The sequence below is a fragment of the Thermobia domestica genome, chromosome 12 (assembly GCF_964235325.1).
Source record: "Thermobia domestica chromosome 12, izTheDome1.hap1.1, whole genome shotgun sequence".
Classification (NCBI taxonomy): Eukaryota; Metazoa; Arthropoda; class Insecta; order Zygentoma; family Lepismatidae; genus Thermobia; species Thermobia domestica.
In genome coordinates, this window is record NC_137465.1 from 43,300,681 (window position 1) to 43,323,600 (window position 22,920).

Sequence of the window (22,920 nt, forward strand, 5' to 3'; positions counted from 1 at the left end):
GAATACTATATAAATAGAACAACACTGGCTTTGCAGGACTTATAGCCCTTTTACCGGCCCAAACGCCAGGCCCGTAATAAGAGCTGAGCTACTGGAGCTTTCGCCCTAGGGCCCCGCAATCAAACGACCCCATAAACGTTTTAAAAATTACTAATAACGGGTTACAACTAAAAATCTGCACAAAATGTGAGGTAAGATAAAAGCAACCAGACGACAAATGGAAACTATGTTTTAACGCTTATTTACAGTATATACATAGGCAGAAAAGAAAATACTAATGACACATTGCAAATGTTCCGTGATCAGCTACAGTCCGCAAACGTGTTGGAATAGATGCACAGGCTGTTTGGACGCCAGTTGGGTCAATTTCTTTTAAACATTTACGTATTCTTCTTTGAAGCTGCTGAACAGTTTTTGCCTTCCAATTATGTTTGTACATGTTTGTACATCTTGCCACTCAATTGTCCAAAAAAAAAAAAAAAAAAAAAACTTCGATTGGGCGGCACTGGGGCAAGTTAGTTGGATTTTTGGTTTTGGGCACAAAAGGAATGTTTTGGGACATGAGGTACTCCTGAGCCTTTCTCGCACAATGAGAGCTGGCTTTGTCAGGCCAGAAAATAAAATTATTGTCAGAATGATATTTTCGTATAAAGGGAACTAAGATCTTTTGAAGTCATTGCTTCACGTACACATCTTGATTGATTGCTAACCCACTAGCCTTGAAATAAGGCTGCGACACACGTTTGTCCGATACAACTAAATAAAGCATCACTTTGCTTTCAAATTTCTGCTTGCTTTTATATTTTATATTAGAAGTAGTGTGCTGCATGTCTGAGGAATAATAAATGTCATTTCCGGGCATTTGGGATTTAGAAAGACTAAAGTAACTTTCATCATCCAAAACAAACGATTTTCCTTTGTAATTTCCGACCATCCAACGACAATTTGATTTCATAGTTTTTATTTGCGTGTCTGTGTAAGATGGAGCTTTTTCCTTTTTGAATGCTTTGATTTCCATTGATTTTAATGTTTTAGATATGTATTGTTTTGAACACTTAAATGTTTTTGCTGCGTCTTTCTGACTAATGTTGTCTTTCTTGTCAAACATCATTTTTAGACTTTGTTTATTTTTATTCGTCATAATTGCTGCCTTTCGACCACTTTCAGCTTTTCCTTCTATTGTTCCTTATTTAAGTATTGCATAAATTGTTCTTTTTGGCACACCTTCAGCAGCAAAGTGTTTCATACAATATGATTTCCCCAATTCCTGATGTTTTTCGTGGAAATTTACAATGCGTGCACGGAGGACTTCTTCCTTTGACGCCATTTTCTACCAGTTACTTCGCATCCGAAAGAAAGCAAACATATTGTGAATTAGACAAAGAGTGTACTATCAACATACCAAAGAATAGCAATGACTGTGTCAATAGATTTTATTTTAAGACTCCGCACATTTTGTGCAGATTTTTAGTTGTAACCCGTTACTACTCATATATTTTTCAACTCCACGGCTCTCCCAATAATCTTAATCCAGCCCTGCCCAACGCCTTCTGTTAGCGACTGGTGGAACTACGTCCACGTGAGTGACGAAAGGTGGTAGCCCATTGCGTCACTTTATTGCCAAGAGACGGTATCGGGGGTTTTCTAGACCGTGTGGTCGTCATGTCTTTTATTCACATGAGTCTCTAGTTTGCTTCACGACGCTGGGTGGACGCCGAGGGTTGCTCCAGCCGGGGATTGAACCCGGAATTACGTGGACATGAATCCAGCGCTCTAACTACTAGACTACGGAGCCCCCATATATAGCATTAGACTATATGCTATATATATACATAGAGAGAGGCGGATCCAATGGGGGTGCTATAGCCCCCCTTGAGGTCCGAATTTACACTATATAAAATGGCACTTGATGACAGTGTTCACTGGATAATATGAAGACTAGATACCCTTTGCCCCAGCTTGAACAGATCCTGCATCCACGCCTACACTCACACACACACACACACACACATATATATATATATATATATATATATATATATATATATATATATATACAGGCGCGTATCATGGGTGTGGTCAAAGGGGGGCTGAAGTGATATTTAGTCTTCATATTATTCAGTCAACAGTATAATCAAGTGCCATTTTATCCTCAAGCAGGGGTTATAGCCAAGGAGGCCTCCTGGCTAGAAAAAATATATATATGTATAAAGAGTAGAAAGTCGTCTATCCACCTCCCTGCCCGCTATGCCTATACTTGCCCCCTAAAAACCACAACATGGGCGCCCTTTGCTATAGTCCCTATAACCCTCCCTTGGATCCGCCTCTGTATATTATAAGTAAACAAAGAAATGCGGTATAAAGCATCTGCTTATCCCCATAGGAATTTTAAAGACCTTTATGGGGACACGGTGTCTCAGAGTTAGAGCGCTTACCTCTGGTTCGAAGGGTCGCAAGTTCGATTCCTGTCTATTCGTGCTGGACGATATTGTGTCGCTGGGTTTTCTCGGGTTCTCCCCTTTCCTCCTACATTTTCATTCCACTGTTTCTTTTATCATCATTCAATTGCAATTTCATGCGTCTCCATTAGCACTTTGTTTGCATAAGAGTGGGACGTAAAACTAAAGATTTCTTTTCATTTTCTGGGAGAAAGAAAAGAATAGCCGATGCAAATGTGTATAAACAGCCTGATAGATGTTCCTAGTAACCAGATAACTTTTTTTCAACTTGGGCGTTCTGCAGTAAATTCCACATTTCTTTTGCTTATTTCGCTGGAGTATATAGATATTTGACCAGCGGATGTAGGAATTTGTTTACTTGTTACATTAGACTATATGCTATTTATTTATTTTTGAGGCTCCTTGAACATTATTATCATTGATAGGTGCTCTACATCAAAGACAGTTTGAGAAGCCCTGCCCTAAAGTGAAAATAAAGTCGCTAAGCTACACCAATTGTTAAAACCTTTCACTCCACATGAATACAAATGTCAGCCTTTAGCTTCGGATAATTGATTCCAATTATCCATAAACAAAGGTCATTATGGAATTTCAATTAATCGGCGTAAACCCGGCCTGGCCCGATAAATTTTAAAAAATTATCGTCACGGCCCGATGTTTATTCAAGGAAGATGCTGACTGAGGTAAGCAACTAATACACTAAACTGAAAGCACAGATGCTAAGCAACACCAATTGTTACTACATTTTAATTTCATCTGCACAGGAACTTCAATTTCGGCTTTATTTCAATTATTGTTAAACAAAAGTCAATAAGAAACTCCAATTAGTCGGCCCGAGCCCGGTCTGGCGCGATAAGTTTTGAAAAATCCTGGTCGGAGCCGATCCCGGGCCCGAATAAAAAGCAGTGTCTGCCCGCCCAAGTCCGACTCGTGCAGTCTCTAAAAAGTGCTGGTACATAAATGATAAATACCTTAAAAAGTAATGAAGCGTCTGATGAAGAAAATGGAACTCTCTTGAACCTGAAGTTCTCGTTTAAATTTTTACGTACAACAAATGGAATAAAATTTAATAATCCTCCGATATGAGAAGATACTTAAATATTCTCGTTGCATATTTGATGACTCATTAGAACTCTTTGCAATAAGCGCTTCATACAAGTGGTACGTTTTGTCGCATGTGATTATTTTCAGTGTCCTTTACAAAACCAGTCCCAAGTAGCCCTCCGGGAAAGTGGTACGTTATGTCAGTGGTATTTTGTCAGGTATTCATCTCTATATAACCTTGTTTCTGGAAAAGGGACGTAAAGTCTTGAAACAATACAATACAAATATGGTATACCATTTACTGATTTAGTAACTACTCATGACTAAAGTGAAAACAGCACTAGAATATGTTCCAGGTGTATATATATATATATATATATATATATATATATATATATATATATATATATATATATATATATGTGTGTGTGTGTGTGTGTGTGTTGTTAAAAATTTTCGGTTGTCCGAAATCCGGATTTTGAAAGTTCCGAATTTTATCTGAAAATCAAATTCAGATTTTATTTATTTATTTACATGAGCTACCAGATACAGCTCAGAGGACAATTTACACTGGAGCAATTAACAAAGATAACATTGGGAAAGGAAGTGGAAGGGAGACGACCAGGGCCTGAAATTCAAGGTACCATCCGAGCATTCGCCTGGAGTAATTGAGGGAAAACCCTGGAAAAACCTGTCAGAATGACCGGCCTCCGGATTCAAATCCTGGACCTCTCGATTGCGAAGCAAGAACGCTAACCACTAGCAGACGCTTGCTCGGATTTCATACTAGTCAAAGACCGAAATCCAGATTTTGGATATTAAAATGTCAAAAATTGAAATCCGTATTTCGGATATTAAAGTGTCAAAAATCGAAATCCAGATTTCGGATAGTAAAATTTAAAACTAATATCCGGGGTAATGTAGGGGAAGGTATCCACTGTAAATCCAAAGGATTATAAAAAGTATGGTCTACTAAACGGCAGGTGGCTTCAAGCACTTCGCAATTCTATTGAAATTTTACATGCCAACACCCTCCTGGCTAAAACCCTCCACCACCGTTTAACCCTTTGGGGATCCTATGGTACAATTTGTACCATACGCGTTTTTCATGGTACATTGCGTTATTTCTCTTCTATTTGAGCTTTCTCGTCCGTTTTTTTTGTTTTCCAAGTCCAGAGGCCTTGTAGAAAACATTACGTATGGTTTCAGACCGTTCTGCGTCCAGACATAGGAGGTGATGACGTCATAAGTCAAAAATTTCTTTTCTCATTTTCTAAGCCTATGTTCAATATTTTTTGGCGGGCTTATTTTTCTACGTAGAAGATTGAAATTTTGCACAAACATTCAGTCCACCGAGTAGTATTTACCAGATTTTTTGTTTCGATGTCAGTGCTAAAACAGGGGGGAACCAGAGGGGCAAAGGGGTAAAAAAAAGGGATTTTTACCCCCAAAATCCCGTTTTTCGTCATTTTCCCACCTTACATACATGATAGGACCACGTGAGTCATACCGTCTGAAAAGGAGTTCCATTCTGAAGAGAACGACGGTCGAATTATTATTCTAGGGTAATTAGGGCCGTCTCAGTGAATTTTTATCCAAATATACTTCTGTATAGGGTAAAAGTGGGGCATGGTAGGAAAAGTTTTTCTGGCAGGCCTATTTTTTCACGTAGAAGATTAAAATTTTGCACAAACATTCAGTCCACCGAGTAGTATTTACCAGATTTTTTGTTCCGATGTCAGTGTTAAAACAGGGGGGAACCAGAGGGGCAAAGAGTTTAAAAAAAGGGATTTTTTACCCCAAAAATCCCGTTTTTCGTCATTTTCTCGCCTCACATACATGATAGGACCACGTGAGTCATACCGTCTGAAAGGCAGTTCCATTCTGAAGAGAACGACGGTCGAATTTTATTTTTCTAGGGTAATTAGGGCCGTCTCAGTGATTTTTTATCCAAATATACTTCTGTATAGGGTAAAAGTGGGGCATGGTAGGGAATTTTTTCTGGCGGGCCTATTTTTTCACGTAGAAGATTGAAATTTTGCACAAACATTCAGTCCACCGAGTAGTATTTACCAGAAGTTTTTTTTCGATTTCTGCGTAAAAACAGGAGGAGTCCAGAGGGGCAAAAGTTGAAAAAAGGGAAATTTTGCCCCCCAAAATCCCTTTTTTCAGGAATTTCCCGCTTTAGATACATGGTGAAGACATGTAAATGGTACCGCCTGAAAGACAGTTCTATTCTGAAGAGAATGATTGGCGGATTATAGTCCTAGGGTAATTAGGGATGTCTCAGGATTTTTTCCCCTGAGATCATAGTGTTTTATGGTAATTTGGGGCATTGTGGGAATTTTTGATAAAAATTCTCCCGTCCTTACTATTCAAGATAGAAACTTGAAATTTGGCACACACATTCAGTATACCAAGTACTATTTATCAGATTTTTTAGATGACTACGATCACACAGGGAAGGTCCAGGGGGGGCCAAAGTTCGAGAAAAAAATTTTTCCCTCCGAAATTTTCATTTTGACAATTTTTTCCCGCTTCTGGTATATGGTATGAGCATGCAAATGGTACCATTTGAAAGCCAGCTCTATTCTGAAGAGAATGAGGTATGAACCATGATCCTAGGATAAATAGTGAAGATTAAGTAGCTACTTGACTGAAAGTCTAAAAAATAGCCCAAAAAGCCAGGATCCTTTAAGGGTTAAGGGTGGTCGTTCGGAGTTGCTGCCGCAATGTTGGAATTTCATCACTTTATTTTGTTAAAAAAAGAAGTAGGATTCTGAAAGTAACCTTACTTGTGGCAGCGGTGCGCTACCAAGACAGAGAACACGCGAAAAAGAACTTTTCCAAGGGTTAATTTACGGCAACTATAATTGGTGGTTGGTCTCGAAGAATACAAAGTAAGCCGGCTGCCTTTACTTTCAGCGTCTTTTCTATATGTAAAATAGTCAATCTTTTTATCGAAAGGCAGAGCTCAAATGTTTTTTTTTTCTTTCAGACAGTAGATGAGAAAGGGATGCTTGTTATCGCTTTAAAATCGAACATGAATACACAGAAACACTATCCCAATGCCGAAAATAATAGAGGCAGTAGTTGACGAACAGGTCATAGGAAATATTCTGTTACATGAGGAAGGGACTTGTACTTGCAGTCTTGTAAGTTAAAACAGTTTGGTCAAGGGTGAAGGTGGACGGATACCTGAAAGTCGTTATCTCGCATCTCATTGTCAAATTCCATGTCTCTTTCATTCTTTCTTTAGCGTGTCTGCAGATGATTCTTACGATAGATACCAATCTTTTCTCTTTTTTGTGAGCATCAGATAAGTTTCAACCAGTGTGGAAATTGAAGCACTTCGAGGTAGGGGGAAAATTAGTGTCTTCCTAAAATATACTTGTATACACAACGCCAAAAGTGCCTTACCACCAGTAATGCTTTCTTTCCTTCAATACTAGGCAATCCAAAAATAAGGTCATTGGGGTAGTTGAGAATTAGAAAGACGTTGTACCAAATCTCAAATTCTCAAGCATCCCAAATACCCAATTTTTTGGGTTGCCTAGTATTAAAGGAAAGAAATCATTACGGGTGGTAAGGCACTTTTGGCTTTGACCATACGTTCCTTTATGCATTCCCATACCATTCACCCGATTGCAATGAAATTGTTGTGAGTTGTTGTGTGCAGCCCTGCGACGGCTTCTGTGAAATCAAAATTAGAAAAATTCAAAATGGAGAATCAAGTATGGCGGACAAAATTTGCTAAAATTTATTCAAATGAGCTGAAATTTAGTTTCTTGATATTTTTGGTGTCACTGATAACGATTATGAGGTCAAAAGTTTAAAACTAAAAGTGGCGGATCCCGTGTAACCGGCAAAATTTGTTAAAATTATCCAAACGAACTGAAAATTAATCTCGAGATATTTTGGGGTCACCCGAGCGAAGCGAGGAACGATCAATGGGGTTGTATATACGAGGTGGAAGAGGCGATCTTGAACCCGGATCCCGAAGAGGCGACCAAAATCCACCCAACCGAAGCTAGACTGAGCTGAGTCGTATATTAACTGAGCCATCTGAGCGAAGCGAGGGGTTAGTTCCGAACGTAGAGAAAAACGTTTGATGGGTTCATGTATGCGAAGGTGGAAGAGGTGATAAGGTGGGAGTTATCCCATAAAGAAGCTAGGGAGAGTCACGAGAGCGGATATTGCAGCAAATAACAATTACAAAATAGAAGTACTAAAGCTCTTATGGCAGGCAAAATTTGTAAAAAATCTAAATAAACTGAGGGATGTAGATTCATCTCCGAAGGGATGAAGCAACTCGAGCTAAACGAGGGAGAATAACAAGCACGGTTATAACGTTGCTAATTTTAGTAAATTGGAGTTATCCAATGACGTTCCCACAAGGGTAATAAGGTGAATCAAGGGACGATCAAGGGTGTTGAGGGTGCAGAGCGAATTGTTGCTATTCGAAAAATGAGTAAATTATGCATAACGAGTTCCTTTATATTCAATTTCGGTTGGAGACTTAGCAAGGCGCGTAGGATACAGATAGTTCGTTTATAAATTTAATTCTTGTAATTAAACCACAACAATTAATTATACCATTACACATGTCATCACCAAGTCCTCCCCTAGAAAGCACTAAGGAACGAGGTTCCAGGGAAGTGTTCAGAGGTGCCTGGGAATTTCTCCCCTTCAATAACCACACTGGTTTTAACCCGGTTAACCCGCCCTCGATAATCGGCAGACTATATCTATTTGACCTTCCTGCTGCTGTAGTAGTCATCGTGCGCGCATATGGTGGCCTAAATGAGGGCTCGATTTCCGGAGGAAGAACATTGAACGTATTACAATATTTCGAATCCTATTTTCAACTCATATCCTTGGTTACAGGAATCCTTGTTCAATTACAGTTCAAGTGGGTTCATGCTTAATAACTAAACCAAAACCTAAACCACTGGCGTTACAGGCCTTATAGGTCCTTTGCCGGCTCCAACACAATCTGCTAGCGACTGTTGGAACTACGTCCACCTGAATGACGAATAGGTGGTTTGCCCATTGCATCACCCTACCGTCAATAAGCCTTGTGGGGGGCTTTCTAGACCTAGTGTGCGTCATGTCATTTATTCAAATGACTCTCCAGTTTGACTCACGACGATGGGTGGAAGCCTATAATTGGAATGCTCCACCCAGGAATTGAACCCGGGACCACGTGGACATTATTCCAACGCTCATGGTAAATAACATCTTCCTTAAAGTGAGTTAATGTTCTCTTGACATTCTTTTGTTTCCTCCGATTCCTATTCCACAATTTTTCTCCCTCACTTGCAATCATCATACGTTTTATTCCATTCTCATGGTATAAGCGTGACAGTTACACTAAATTTTCCATTTATTATTCAATTTATTATTCGTAAATTATATTAAAAGATTACTTTTATATTAACAACAGTCAGTCCATGTGTTTAAAAGAACCAACCTAGTTATTATAGTATGAAACACTTCCTTTCAATGCTTTCAAACCAGTTCTGAAGAGCAGAGATTATAAAACATTCCTTTTACGCAACAACATTCCATCACGTGTTTTAAATGTGATACTGGAAACTGGCGACTAAATGTCGCGACTATTTTAACACACGACTGTTGCCAGATTTAATTAATGACGTACCAAGTTACACTAGTTAACACACTGTGTTAAATACAAACAACCAATTTCTTTTCTATATATACCATAACTATTTTATTAAAATTAGTATCTTAGTAAAACATTTGTTGTTAAATTTCCAATAACTATTTTATGTTAAAAGTAATATGCATTTGGCAACACCGCAGTATTCAAGTTAGTTTGCATACACTACATTGAGGGGAACTCCTTCCCCTTGCCTTCACTTCCGCTGTATTTAAGTTAGTTTGCATACACTACAGTAAGGGGAACTCCTCCCCTTCCCTTCACTTCCGACAGGCACAAACCCTACATCCTCAGGACTATCGACCGGTATAAACTCCACTTACTTGGGAACCTCCGATCAACCCCCTGCTCGCCACCAAGTAACACACATAGATGGCGTTAGTGAAAATTTTCAAGTTCATTTTTAACACACTTTTAGACGATTTCTTCACACACCACTAGATCTGCGTTGGTGTGTGCGACAAAATGGGGAACCGGACGTTATATATTCCGTTCGACTCGTCATGACCCACAGATGTAGGAAAATTGGTCAGAACATTCTGGGGAACCAACAAAAGTTCCCCACTTTTGAAAAGTTCCCCAGAGCGCTGGTGTTTAACCGGTGATGGTTCCCCCCAATGTAGTACTTACAAACACACACACACACACACACATACAAAAGTTTATTCCCCCATTCGCACGTTGAGAAGTGTATTTCAAAATATCCTTTCTTATCTCTCGCTTTTGCGACAAAAGGAGTTTTCTCTCCAAATTTCACATTTCTAGCTATAATAACTATAATTTCACGGTCTAGGCACTGATGAGTATGGCACTTTTACTCCTCTGTACATTGTAATAGCACTGCCGTGCCGTGAGGGCGCCGAAGTAAGGGGGCGCACAATTCGAGAGGGGGGAAAGAAAAAGGAAGAAAAAAAGAGAGGATAACTTACTTGGAATATTTCTAGTATGTACTTAAATTCCCTTCCTGCTTTAGGAACTGGTCCTTTAATGTTACTTATGTTAGGAAAATGCATGTGCACATATATAAAATGGAAGGAAAAAAGTAATGAAAAGTGCTCAATATCAAAGAAAAGCAGGGTTTATTTTTGAAAATTTTCTTACGCTTCGCGCCAAAGATAGTGGCGCTTCGCGGCTGGTCTCTTCAACCTCACTCATATGCACGGGGACGCCATCATATACTCTCGCGTCGGGCGCTGATTTTCCACGGCACGGCTCTGTGTAGATAGAATTAACAGTGCTTCTAATACTTTTTTTGCTTATCATATTAAAAATGTGAACAGGCCAAATATTACCTTTGATTTTTTCCCTGAACTTTTGAAGTTCTTGTTGAACCGTTTCCGGATCTTCTCCCAGTTCATCTTCGGCCATTTGCATCCATTTCCTCGGGAGGTAGTATTCGAATCTTCTGCTGTTAAAAATACTTCGTTTCTTTGTTGAACACGTCGGCTCACTGTCTGACATTGTGTGTTCCTATGTGGAGTAATTAGGGACAAGTAAGAATACTTCAAGAAGCTTATAGTAATATATATATATAATGTTTTATGCTATTTTTAACCTATGGTATTTATAAGCGTTGATAAAATAAATTTATCCCTTTGTTCGTTTCTCGATAAGTATCAAAGCAAACACGGCAAAATATACCAAGAATTAGTGCTGCCCATAAGACGAAATAAGAGAAAAATAAGGGTTTCTCGTCTCGTCTCGTCTCATTTGTAAATTTATGTACAAGGTTTATACCCTCGTTTGTCTTTCCTCAATTTCATCTAGAAGTTACCAGAACTGGACGTCACGAGCAGTCCACAAAGGGTGTGTTATAACTAGTGTTGTAAAATTTCCGGAAATTTTGAACCAGCTGGTAAAAAAAAAAAAAAAAAAAAAAGTTTTTTTTCGGTTTCTTTTCGGAAAAATTGGGAAAATAACAAAAATCTTTGTATTAGGTTAGTTTTACTAGTAATGGGACAGTTTTTTTTTCGAACGCATGAAAAATGTAAATTGAGAAATTTCAATATTGTGAATATTTAAAAAAGAAGCATTCGAAAATAAAACTTGTAAATACTCTTGAAAATTAATAGTGTGCACTCATTTCCTTTATGTGCCTTTTAGTCGTTTAGGCCTACTACTGGTTGTGCATTAATTACATAAATTTTATAATTGCATACACATCTACCATCATGAAGGGTTTCTGTTGCAACAAATAGGGTTCTTGAATGAAACTGAGTTCTTAAATGTGCTCTTTGATCTAGTGAAATTTTGTGAATATTTTTAACTTTAGGGGTCTAAAGAGGAGATAAAGAGTTTCCACATGTTATTTAAACGGGCCTTTTTTTGGACCTATAATCTCATGTTTTATTTACTTAGAATTGGAATAAAAACTTGAAATTCGGTATGCTTGTACGTTTTTGTTAGCGTTACCTAAGTGAATCATCAGAAATAAAAATTTCCAGCCGTTGAGTTGTTTTATGGAGAAGTGAAAAATCTTTCCCATGTTAATTATATGAAACGTCTTCTACACCCCAAAATGTTTAGGGACTTCGGGCAGGATTAGAATCATGAAATCCAGATACTTCTAGGACTAACCGATAGGAAAATTTCCAGAAGTGAATATTTTTAATTTTTTAGAAGTCTAAAGGTGGATGAAGAAATTCCTTGCTATTTAAATGGGCGTTTTCTTGGGATACAAAATCTTATCTTTTAGAGAAAAGAAATAATAGAATTGTGGGTTCAAGAGGTGTGAGGCCATAGGCCGAGCAAAGACACTGTGTGGAGGGCGAAGCCCCTGGATGGGCAAATTTAGGAAATGTGAAGAGCAAGTTCACGAAATTCACTGTTGATTCAAAAGCCGATAGATAAGAAATGCGAGGCCGTAGGACGAACAAATTCGGGGGTTTGGGGGAGGAGCCCCTAGCTAGCCAAAGGCTAGTCTACGTATATAAAATGAAAGTGACTATATTTGTAACTTAACAACTCTTGAACCACCAGACTGATCTTGATCAAAAATTTCAACATAGATGAGGTTCAGGCCTGGGATGGATTTTACCATTTCACTTTGAAAGTGCAACTTGGAGGAAGGAAGTGCGGATATATGTTGAAAATTACTGATCTTAGTGTCGAACTCACAGTTTTCGGAGCTGCTGAGATGAACAGTGACATTTCCGATGAAGCTTAAATTCAAATTCAGCATTGCAACTTGGGGGAAGGGGAAGGAGATGCATAAAATGATCAAAAATGACCTATATTTGTGTCAAATCCATAGTTTTCGTGGTTGCTGAGATGAACAGTAATATTTCCGATGCTGTTTAAAGAAAAATTCAGGACGCAACTTAGGGGAGGAGGAAGGGGAGGTTCATAAAAATGACCAAAATGGCCGATATTTGTGTCGAATTCATAGTTTTCGGGGTGGCTCAGATGAACAGTGACACTTCCTATGCCGTTTAAATCCAAATTCAGCCCCCATTGGTTATTTCTAAAGGGGAAAATGACATGTAAGAGTAACTGAAAACGACTGATACGAGTGTCGAATTCATAGTTTTTGGGGTCCCTAAGTTCATTGGGACAGTTTTGATGTCCCTTATATCCAAAATGAAACGTATTCTCCCCTTGCGAAGAACAGATATTCTCTTAGTCTTTAGGGTGTCTAATAATAAAGAACGGAAATTTCACATATTAAATTCTTTAATATATTTGTCGCTGCTCAAATTTACGCACTTGTGTAGTGTATGTGTGTATATGTAAATAAGATAATCTCTCTTTTTGAGTTGTTCGAAAAATATAATTTCAAATAATAAAGAGGGTTTTTTATCAGAAATCAGAAAACTAAAAAGTAAAATTAAAAGCTGTTGCCTTAAGTATTTTTCCTGCTAGCGAAATACGTTGTGTACATATATGCTGCAGACACGTTACAGCAAACAAGATTAGCATCAGGCGAAGAAATAGTTTTTAATTATATTTTCCGGGTTTTGTCAATATTTCCGAACAAAAGATTTTTTCTGATGGGTTCAAAATTTCCGAAAATTTTACACAGCACAAGAAAGATACGTATCTCCATAAAATATATATTTGATTTTAACATACTGGTATTAACTAAAATTATTTTGACCCTGTTATTTTAACACTTTTCTGCCATAAAACGGTAACTTTATAAGATTACTTAAGATAATTCAAATTACGTCTATACTATATTTTAGGATCATATTTTATATTTCCTTTTAGGATTATATTTTAGAATCTTTTGTAGCCATAACTCCAATCTGTTACGGTGCTAACTTTAAAGAAGTGGTACAAATATATATTTGTTGCCACAAAATTTCCCTATTCTAATACAAGAAACGTAACTACTCAGTGATCTTAACTGTAAACTAGTAAATTTAAAATAGTTTTCATTTTAAAAGCATAATGTAGTAAAAGATTCGAAAATTTGAATTTTTCCGAATTTTTTCGTGTTTTACCAAGCTCGGTAAAAAAAACGGTAAAAAACTGTTTTTTTACACAAAATTTCCGTTTTTTCGAGGCCTTTACAACACTAGTTATTATATAACCACGTTCAAATCGTATTTACAGGCTACGGTGGCTCAGTGGTAGAGTGCTTACCTCTGGTGCATGGGATCCCTGGTTCGATCCCCGATCAAGTAATTTTGTGGTGGACAACATCGTGCTCATGGCTTTTCTCAGGTACTCTTGTTTCCTCCCACTTTTCCATTCTACCAATTCTTCCATTATCATTCACCTCTTTAATCATCGTCTCCCTTAGCCTAAAGGGCATAATTGTAGGACGTTAGACTCAAAAATTTCATTTCATTTTCAAAACATATTTATTAGGAGTATATTGTATAATGATCTGAGCGCGTTTAAACGTTGATAGTTTTTCTTCATTACGTTCATATCATCACTTTATCAATTGTGTCGGGGGCGCGGTGGTGAAATTGTACAATAATAACACTATGCAACACTTTTTTTTTTTTTTTAATTTGTCCTTCGGTTGCTATTGTTGATTCCTCAATCATATTCATTGAGCATTTACGAAAATGTGCATAATTCTCATGAAACTTCCCTTTTGTAAGTTTAACATCGACTTTTTCCAAAAACAGATAACACTATTAAATGTATTAGACATTGCATTTAAATTAAGTAAAGGAGTTCGGTTGTAAGTTTCTCAACACTCATAATACAACATCAAAAGAATAGGCTACTTAAATACATACCTTGGGTACGTAGATATCAAAGGCGCCCGAAGAATTATTTTAGGGGTCATCTCCATGGTTGCTAAATTACGTGTGATATTTCTGGTATGCATGGTTTGCGAGCAACTGGCCCCTGGCCCCTCTCTGACCCTTCGTGCGACCATGATAGATATCCATGTGTACCTGTGTATACCTTAGAAATGTGTCCTTTTCCTACATTTTCGTTGATGCGTAACATTATTTTCATGAATTACCCCCAGATGTACTTCCTCATCATGTTCTCGTTATATTGTCCTTGATAACCATGTTCTAAAGTCTTGGTGAAAGCGTTCTCCGTGATCCTCTGTACCCATATTTTCCTTAGAACTGTCCAGATGAGAGGCAATAACATGTAATTTAAGTGACATCTTACAACCTGTTTCATCATAGTTTGTCACCATATTCATAAGTTCCACATAATTTTCAGCTCTGTAATATCCTAAGAAACACAACAACTGCCATACAGCTGCTCCGGGCTTCTTTTTCAATCTCAGTTAGCAGTGTGAAAAACTCAGTGGACTGGATCTTTATCATCACTTGCGGTCCTATAAACACTCAGCCTCCATCTTAGCACGAGATAGCTGCGGAAACATGCCTTGTAAAAAGTTGAATGTGTCAGAATCTCTATGCAAAGCTTTCACAAGGTGCTTGATAATGCCAAGTTTAATGTGTAGAGGTGGTAACAATACCACCTTAGGGTCCACAAGTGGCTCGTATTTTACATTATATGTCCTCACAGTGTACTCCTTCCATTGTGGCCAGTACTCTCTCCGGTAGTAGGCCTCGGTGTCACTACTGTCTCACAAACAAAGATAACACGGGAATTTGGTGAAACTGCCCAGTAAACCCATGAGTAAGGCAATAATTTTGAAGACCTCTATTACTTGCAACCCATACAGGGTGTCCGAGAAGTCCTTCCCTGATTACAGAAATTGATAACTCAGGCTAGAAATAAAATAAGAAATATGAAACTGGTGTTGAATTGTTTATAAACTATAAAACTTTTTGTCTGTGTTAGGTTTTTCTGTTTTACCAAGTCTCAATTTTTTTGTTTTAGGTTTGTAGTACGTAAGTAAGAAGCCCAAGAAGCCATGCCAACCAACCAGGAGAAGGCACAGTGTGTCCTGTGGTACCATGAGACACGATCACCAACCACGTTGCAGAGACAGTTCCAGACAACATTTGGGAGGACTCCACCTGATGTCAAGAGCATTAAAGCCTGGTATGAGAAGTTAAAAAACACAAGGTTGGTTGCTGACCTTCCGAGGTCTGGTCGACCAAGAACCTCAGCAAACACGGTGGAGGCTGTGCGGCAGTCTTTTCTGAGAAGTCCTAAGAAATCGGTGCGCAGGGCCTCACGTGAATTACAGATGCCAAAAAGCTCTATCCATGACATTTTACACAAACGTTTATTGTTTCGTGCTTACAAAGTGCAACTCGTTCAGGCCTTGTTGCCCGACGACGGTACACGTCGATATGATTTGCGGTCGAAATGCTATCACGTATTGAGGACGATAATGGTTATCTCAGACGAATTGCCTTTTCCGACGAAGTGACATTCTTTGTCAGTGGAGTAATGAATCGCCATAATGTACGCATTTGAGGTTCAGAACCCCCCAGAGAGATCAGGGAGTTCACCAGAGGCAGTCCAAAGGTGAGTGTTTGGTGCGCGTTATTGCACGATCGAATTATCGGGCCATTCTTCTTCACTGAGGATACCATCACATCTGCAGTGTACCTGGATATGTTGCAGCTGTATGCTGTTCCTTAGCTGCTTCAGTATCGCCCCGATGTCGTTTTTCAGCAAGACGGTGCACCACCTCATTGGGGTTTGGACGTCCGTGCCTATCTCGATAGGACATTCCCTGGGCGATGGATTGGTCGTGATGGACCAACAGCTTGGCCTCCACGCTCTCCTGACCTAACCCCATTAGACTTCTTTTTATGGGGTTATGTCAAGGATGAGGTCTACCGAACACGTGTATCAGATCTTGAAACCCTGCAGCAATGAATAACCACAGTCGTTGCATCGATCCCTCCAGTGATGTTGGCTAATGTGTGGATGGAAATTGAATATCGCCTAGATGTGCTACGTGCTACCAAGGGTGCTCATGTGGAAGTGTACTGATGTGACCAAAACATTTATAGTTTGTAAACAATTCAACACCAGTTTCATATTTCTATCTTATTTCTAGCCTGAGTTATCAATTTCTGTAATCAGGGAAGAACTTCTCGGACACCCTGTATTTTGGATACTCTAAATTGGCCAATAAGGTCTTCAAGCTGTTAAAGTCTTCCTTCATAGAGAAGGAAATAGGTGCTTATTCCCATTGTACAGATTCTCACTCTTGAGACTTCTAAACGAGCTGTCTATAAACAAACGCCACTCTTTCAGAATGCAGGGTATCCGTAAAGCATAAATACTTATAAGCACAATCCAGCTTTCATATTAAAAAAAAAAAAAAGCAAAACTTCGTGCCGTCCCATTTGAGGTTTTTGCTTTTACTGATTTATCCACTATGTTCCGCTATTTTACCCACCATTTTTACTCAGACTTAGATCTCGAATAAGATCATTCAAATCTGTTTGTTTAGGAGAGAACGGTTGTCTATTAGTAGTTCATATCTGTAATGTTTAATAAGAAAGGCATGCTGAGACACAATTGCAGTATAACAGGATATTCTAGGGTTATAAATATACAGAGTGGCTCAACAGTAGGTATATAGTACCGTACTGATCAGCTCATTGCATTTTATATCATATCTTATTGCTATCCATCAGGTAGACTTAGTTTCTACGTATATGATTTGTTCTTAATATCTTTTTACTTACATCTTAAGCTCGGAAGAGCCGAAGCAAATACACCCATAAACTAGAATGTTATAATTGATCTAGGCAGGAATGTATACCAAATTTGGGCCACCCTGTATATACACGTATCTTTAAATCCTCACAAATAGCCTTAAAACACTCTGCTCGATGCATGTTGATTCTATTGCGAATCTCTGTGTTGACTGGTTCTTCAATCAAATATAAATGCAACTTAACGCATCAAACGTTTTAAGACGCGCATATAAATTCATTAACATAGGACATATTCCATATTTTCGATGCTAGTACTTACATAAGCGAACTTTCATGGAAACAATACACCTTCTCTAGTTACTTTCAAGGTAACAATACAGGAAATCACTATTATAAGACAAGGACAAAATGAGTGTTGCATAGTGTAATAGAACATATAAAGACCCGTGGATGTCTAGAGACCTTAAATCATTAATAAATAAGAAAACAAAGTATTTTGTAAAGGTCAAACAATCAAATAAAATTTGGTATCAGAAGTACCAAGAGAATGATTTAAGAAAGGTGGTCAAAAAGAAGTATCTGGAGGCTGGAAAAGTTTACTTCTTAACCTGGAGAACAGTATTTGTACTTCTGGAGAACATTCAAAAAAAATCACATAGCAAACAAATACCAAAACAGATTAAGTATAATAATACATCATTGTTAGGAATTACTGACAGCAGAATGTTTTAAAGTTGTATTTTATAATTCTTTTAATTTTGTCTCCAACCAAAACAAAAAAAAATGTAAGGTTATAAAACTGACAGAATATAATGGTAATTATATGCAGGGGCGGATTAAGGCTTTTGAGGCCCTGGAGCCGACTATTTCAAGGGGGTCCTATGTTACGAATAATTCCTTGGATGCGTTTGAATTATCACCTATGTCAACCACCTATGTTTGAAAACAATTATCAACAATTTCCGAATCAGACACAAAATATATTCCATTTCCTCTTTTTGTGGTCATGATTTTCACACAGAAGATGCGTGATTGTTACGTAAACAGTTTTTAAACGCGTAATGTCTGTAAATGTGTAAAGTACATTTAGAGATAACATTATATTAGGAAATAAGGGTCATGTTGTAAGATACTCCATTACTAAACGAAATAATATGATCTTAATGCCATTATTGACTGAAAATAAGAATACTAATGCTGTATTAGATTCTGCTTTGCAGATAGCAATAATTAGAGATGATTTAGTTTCACCTAAGGCTAAGATATTGGATATCGACACATGAATAAAAGGAATTACTCAGAATTTTTTGATAAACAAGGTAGCAATTGTACGTTTCAAAATTAATAGGAGAATATTTCATTATGCTTTTCGCGTGTTAAGTAATTTTTCCCAAGATATGTTGGGGAATGACTGTTTAGTATCTCAGAGAGTCCAAATTGATTTGAATAAGAACGTTTTATTGTTGAGGAGATTTGGAAAACCCCCTAGATTTGCTTTAAATAATGACAGAGATATTCCTAAGGAATTGTCACTACAAGCTAATAATTTGATTTGTAATAGGGGCCCAAAATAGCTCACTCAATCACAAAATGGATATCGTGAAGACGCTGGTGGAAGAAGGCTTAACTCTAGTGATATCACGAGCATAGCGAGCGGAAAAATAGTTAGCATGGGTCTGAAGCCTATAATATAATAAGGTGAATGCTATATTTTAGTATTAAAGAGAGGGATTTTGGGGGGCTCTGAAGCTTGGGCTCCGCCATTAATCTGTTCCTGATTAAATGTTGATTTGTATTCTATCTATCACGCAAAAAAGACAAAGAGGAATACTACACCTGGACCTGATAACATCCCATATTATGTCATTAAAGACTGTAGGAATGAAGTAGTGTCAAATTTAGCAAACATATATAACGCATCGTTAAAGACTGGAATATTTCTATCAAAATGGAAGCAATTATATGTAGTACCAATATACAAATGTGGTGATCAAGATGACGTTAAAAATTATAGGCCTAGAAGTTTAGTAAGTGTATGATCTAAGGTTTTTGAATTAATTGTGCACCCACATTTATATTTCAATGTAAATAATATATTAAGTGATACACAACAGGTTCCTATAAAGGTAGATTAATTGCAACAAATCTTATTCATTTTACTTATTTTACATACTTTGCACTAAAAAGTAATTTACACGTAAATGTTGTATACATCGATGTATCAAAGGCCTTTAATTCCATTGATCACAAGCTAAGCGGTTAGCGTACGCGTCTTTGGCGCGGGAGACCCGGGTTCGATTCCCGACGGGAGCTCATGTGGTTCGGATTCCACGTTAATCAGTAGGTCCACGTCTCATATAGCCTCGCTGCTGAACGGGACGTAAAACTCAAAATCAATCAATCAATCAAATCCATTGATCACAAATTACTACTAAGTAAGTTAACAAACATTGGCCTATTACTAATATATATTAGTTGATTTGAAAGTTACTTTTCAAATACACCTTTTAAAGTAAAAATAGGCAATGTAACATCTAGTCAAAGTCAAATAAGGAAGGGAATACCTCAAGGATCTCCCCTGCGCTCACTTCTTCTATATCTATTTATCAATGATTTACCGGGAAAAGTCCAATACTTAAAAATACTATATTGCGGCCTCGGTAGCGCAGTGGTAGAGCGTTCACCTCTGGTGCTTGGGGCCCCGGGTTCGATCCTAGCCCCCGCCACGTGAACTTTGTGGTGGACAAACACCCTGTTGCTGGGTTTCCTAGCGTTCTCCCGTTTCCTCTCACTTTCTTCGTTTTACCATTTTATTCATTACTCATTATCACCGTCTCCTTTAGCCTAACCGGCATAACCGTGGGATGTAAAACTCAAAGCTTTTCATTTCATTTAAAAAATACTATTATACGCAGATGACAAAGCTTTTTAGAATAGTTGATAACGAGTATGATAATTATCTGCTTCAGAAAGATTTAGATACAGTAAATCGTTGGTGCGAAAATAATTTATTAATGATCAACTCTGAGAAAACTAAACTTATGACATTCACTAATAAAACTCAATATTTTGTTAGATATAAAATTAATGGAGTAATAATAATCAAAGTTGAACAAATAAAGAATTGGTATTTTGTACGACAGCCAGTTAAAATTTCGCAATCATATAAATGACATAGTACAATCAACAAGAAAAACAATAGGTTTTATATTTTATCAATGGCCTGATTTTATAAACGGCAGTTTTTAGGTGTACCTATATAAGAGATTTGTTAGATCCAAACTAGAATTCGGTTCAGTTGTCTGGAACAGCTTATCTAACTCACTTGTTAATAAAATCGAAGCTGTACAGAAATATTTTATAAGGCCACTATGTTATAAAATGTAAAAGGATTATTATGCACATAAATATGGATATTGGTTAACATTTTGGGAACTTCAAGCCATATCGGAAAGGAGGAAAGTTACTGATAAATTATTTATCCAAATGTTATTGGATAACAAATATAGTAGCGAATATTGCTTAGAAAATATAGGAATAAGAGTGCTGATTTATAGCGTTTAGGAATTGATCGACACTGGTTGCATTAAATTCAAAACGTGAAATACTAAGAAGGATGACTATGTCGTACAATTTAAAATGAACATATGTTAAGAGAAATGTCAGAGCATTACTTACAAAAATTAAACTGTTTTTAACTTTATGACAAGGGTTTTAGCTGCCAATCTTTATTTTATTGTTATTGTGTATTTTCCGTGTATTTTTATGTTCTAATCTTTTAATCGAAGAACCAGCCTTTTATGTTAAAATGTGACAATAAGTGACCATGATTTTTGCATGTTGGATGTGCAATTTTAAGCAAGGTTGATCATTCTTTTAAATTGTAGTTAAATGATACTTTAATTTGCATAGTTCTGTTAATAGTATATTATGAAATTGACTGTTTTCTTTTTTTAAAACATTTTTGTTTTATATCAGTTTGAACCTTATAATTTTAACATATTAACCTTCTGACAAAGGTGTTAACATACTATAATAATCATTCTATACTATAAATTTTCCGGTCTGTTTAAAGGGTTATATAATGGTTTTATCATAGTGCTGTATTTTTGTCTATGAGCTGTCCACAACACTTAAAATGAAATAATAATAATAATAATAATAATAATAATAATAATAATAATAATAATAATAATAATAATAATAATAATAATAATAATAATAATTATTATTATTATTATTATTATTATTATTATTATTATTATTATTATTATTATTATTATTATTATTATTATTATTATTATTATTATTATTATTATTATTCAGTTCCAAAATGCTCAGGAAAAGTGAGATATATATTTGCGTATCTAGTTTAGGCACCCGACGATATACATATGTAAAATATATAGATATAGATACATATCCCACTTAGCCAAATCCCGTAACTCTAATTCTATGTACAAGTAAAAATTAATTATCTTTTAACTTATATATATATATATATATATATATATATATATATATATATATATATATATATATATACATATATAGGCATTATTTTTCCTAATATTTATTTCTTAAAATTATTTTTTAAGTACCGGTAACTATTTTTACAGAAGATGTAAACAAGAAAATCCGAAACATAAACCGGATTAATGTGAGAAAACATTTCTTGTTACTTTGAACTGCAAACATTGTTTGCTTGTTGAGCAACTAACTTCAACATGCTAACCACGCGAAAACTGTGAGAAGTCATTGCCTAGCACACAAACTTTATCCTGACATTGCAGATGATATGCGAATTGTGATAACCCTGGCTGGATACAAGTGGCAACTTCAGATAAAAACAGAAAAATTTTAGAAGTTCATTCAACTTTTCGTAAGGAAGTACACTGTAAGTAATGGAAATAGTGATATTTGTTTATAGCAATTAAAAATCAGTGTGCGTTTGCTTAAGGTTTAAAGTGTGCGTATCTGTTAGTTTGAAATTTAATATATCTTCAAGAATTATGCTGATTAGATAAATGTAATATAGTCTTCCTTGAGTTAATTTTTAGAAATTAAACTCAGGCAGGGAAGAATCATGAATTTAAAATCTGTGCTCAGTTCAGGTTGCGTCATTTTCTAATTTTTGGGAGGGATGGAAAATTTAAATTTATACCAAGTAGCAATTTTTAAAAAAAGTATTAAAATTAAACTATAACATGTTATCCTGAGGAGTGGGGGTTTCTGAGGGTTAAAACCATTGAAAAATTAAACTTGCTTTTATGACAATTGTGTTAGGAGGATTTAGAAGTCTGATTTCTGAATCGTGGGGAAATAACCAGCCCTGTAGTTCAAATCGAAATGTTTCTTCAGTAACGTTTAGCCCGAGAGCTGGAATTCAAGTAAAGTCAAAAATTCGAGTTCGGTTTTTTTTAGAAATGAATTCCTTTCAGGAGTTGGTAAGTTTCGATCCGCTTTTAAAAAAATAAAATTAAAAACTTCCATGTTTCGATCATGAATTTGGGGGGATTTGGGGATGGACAACATGACGTCTGTAAATTTTCTCAAGGCTTTGCGTTTCCTTCCACGCTTTTATTCTACCAATTCTTTCGTAGTCATTGATCATTAATTATCTATCTCCTTTAGCCTAAAAATGGCGCTTGTTGTAGAACTCTGAAGGGAAAATCAATAAGACGTTAGATGACTTCAGGAAAGGTATGAAGAA

The 22,920-nt window shown here is 36.6% G+C and overlaps 1 protein-coding gene across 1 annotated transcript in view; it reads right to left on the reverse strand.

Moving 5' to 3' along the window:
* Positions 1–22,920, reverse strand: part of LOC145666438 (clavesin-1-like) — a 65,368-nt gene that overhangs the window by 29,054 nt on the left and 13,394 nt on the right. The window contains exon 2 of the mRNA XM_081733664.1: positions 10,479–10,656. Coding sequence (XP_081589790.1) covers positions 10,479–10,647 — 169 coding nt within the window. The 5' untranslated portion in view covers positions 10,648–10,656. The remainder of the gene's footprint in view (positions 1–10,478; positions 10,657–22,920) is intronic.